The 1164-nt window shown below is 41.0% G+C and overlaps 1 protein-coding gene across 1 annotated transcript in view; it reads left to right on the plus strand.

Annotated features, from left to right (window-relative positions):
- Nucleotides 1-1164, plus strand: part of LOC107089801 (cohesin subunit SA-2-like) — a 45203-nt gene that overhangs the window by 21652 nt on the left and 22387 nt on the right. The window contains exons 20-21 of the mRNA XM_015382777.1: nucleotides 601-671; nucleotides 761-848. Of these exons, the coding sequence (XP_015238263.1) occupies nucleotides 601-671; nucleotides 761-848 (159 nt within the window). The remainder of the gene's footprint in view (nucleotides 1-600; nucleotides 672-760; nucleotides 849-1164) is intronic.

Genomic DNA, 1164 nt, shown 5'->3' on the forward strand with positions numbered 1-1164 from the left:
TACAAATGGAGTCCCGCATCAACCCCCCCCGTCCCTCAGTGAGGTCTAGAATCACAAGATCTATATCCAGCCATTCAGCAAAGATCCTGCTACATGTCTGTAAATCTTATTCTGGCACCTACTGGAAATTAAGTTGGGGAAAAAAGTTAACAAGTAAAAAAAAAAGGTATAAAGCCCATGTAAAGGTTAATAAGCCTCGTTAACAATTATGTTTAGGTTTATAAACTAAAAAATGTAAGTACCAGTATCAGCATTAATGCCTCTATGGTTATGTTGGACCAAAAAAAATTGGTGTTTTTCATTTTCAATTCTTGTAGAAACTCTTTTATTTTACTTAATATATTCGGGCAAGTTGGCGTTTCTTTTTATTACATTGACATAAATTTTTGTCATCAAAATATCCAAATTTGTTGAATGTTACAAAGATAATAAACACTATTGGCTGGGAATGTAGATTTTCAAAGTATTTCAACGAGCGCCCTGTAAAGGGTTAAACCTGACCTCATAGATCTTTGGGAGACTTTAAAATGAGATTTCTGTGAACCTCCAGGCTGAAATGTTTGGTCTGCTGTTAAAATCACTTTTGCAAACTGTCTATAGGGTGAAGATGCCGATGAAGATGATGCTTATCAGGTTTTGTCGACTCTGAAGAGGATCACAGCGTTTCACAAGTAAGAACTGCTCACCTTCTCTTTCCTCCTCCATTCTTTTATCTGTTTCTGTTTTTTTACTGAACTTCTGATGCACCTCATCGTTGCAGTGCCCACGACCTGTCAGGGTGGGACCTGTTTACCAGCAACTTCAAGCTACTCAACACGGGTATAGAGAACGGAGATATGCCTGAACAGGTAAAGGAACAGGCACACCACTTAGCGCTGCCTGGAGGATTCATTCTGGTCTGTTTACTGTGGGGTCATTTAATAAGATGTCCATCCGCAACAAGACAGATAAGAGACGCATCAGAAACGCTGAACAGCATTCTCCCAGTAAACATGGTGTTGGCACCATCATGCTGTGGGGATAAGAGAGGCATCAGAGACGCTGAACAGCATTCTCCCAGTAAACATGGTGTTGGCACCAGCATGCTGTGGGAATAAGAGAGGCATCAGAGACGCTGAACAGCATTCTCCCAGTAAACATGGTGTTGGCACCAGCATGCTGTGG

This window comes from Cyprinodon variegatus, unplaced genomic scaffold, assembly GCF_000732505.1.
Source record: "Cyprinodon variegatus isolate N-32 unplaced genomic scaffold, C_variegatus-1.0 Scaffold13, whole genome shotgun sequence".
In the NCBI taxonomy this organism is placed as follows: Eukaryota; Metazoa; Chordata; class Actinopteri; order Cyprinodontiformes; family Cyprinodontidae; genus Cyprinodon; species Cyprinodon variegatus.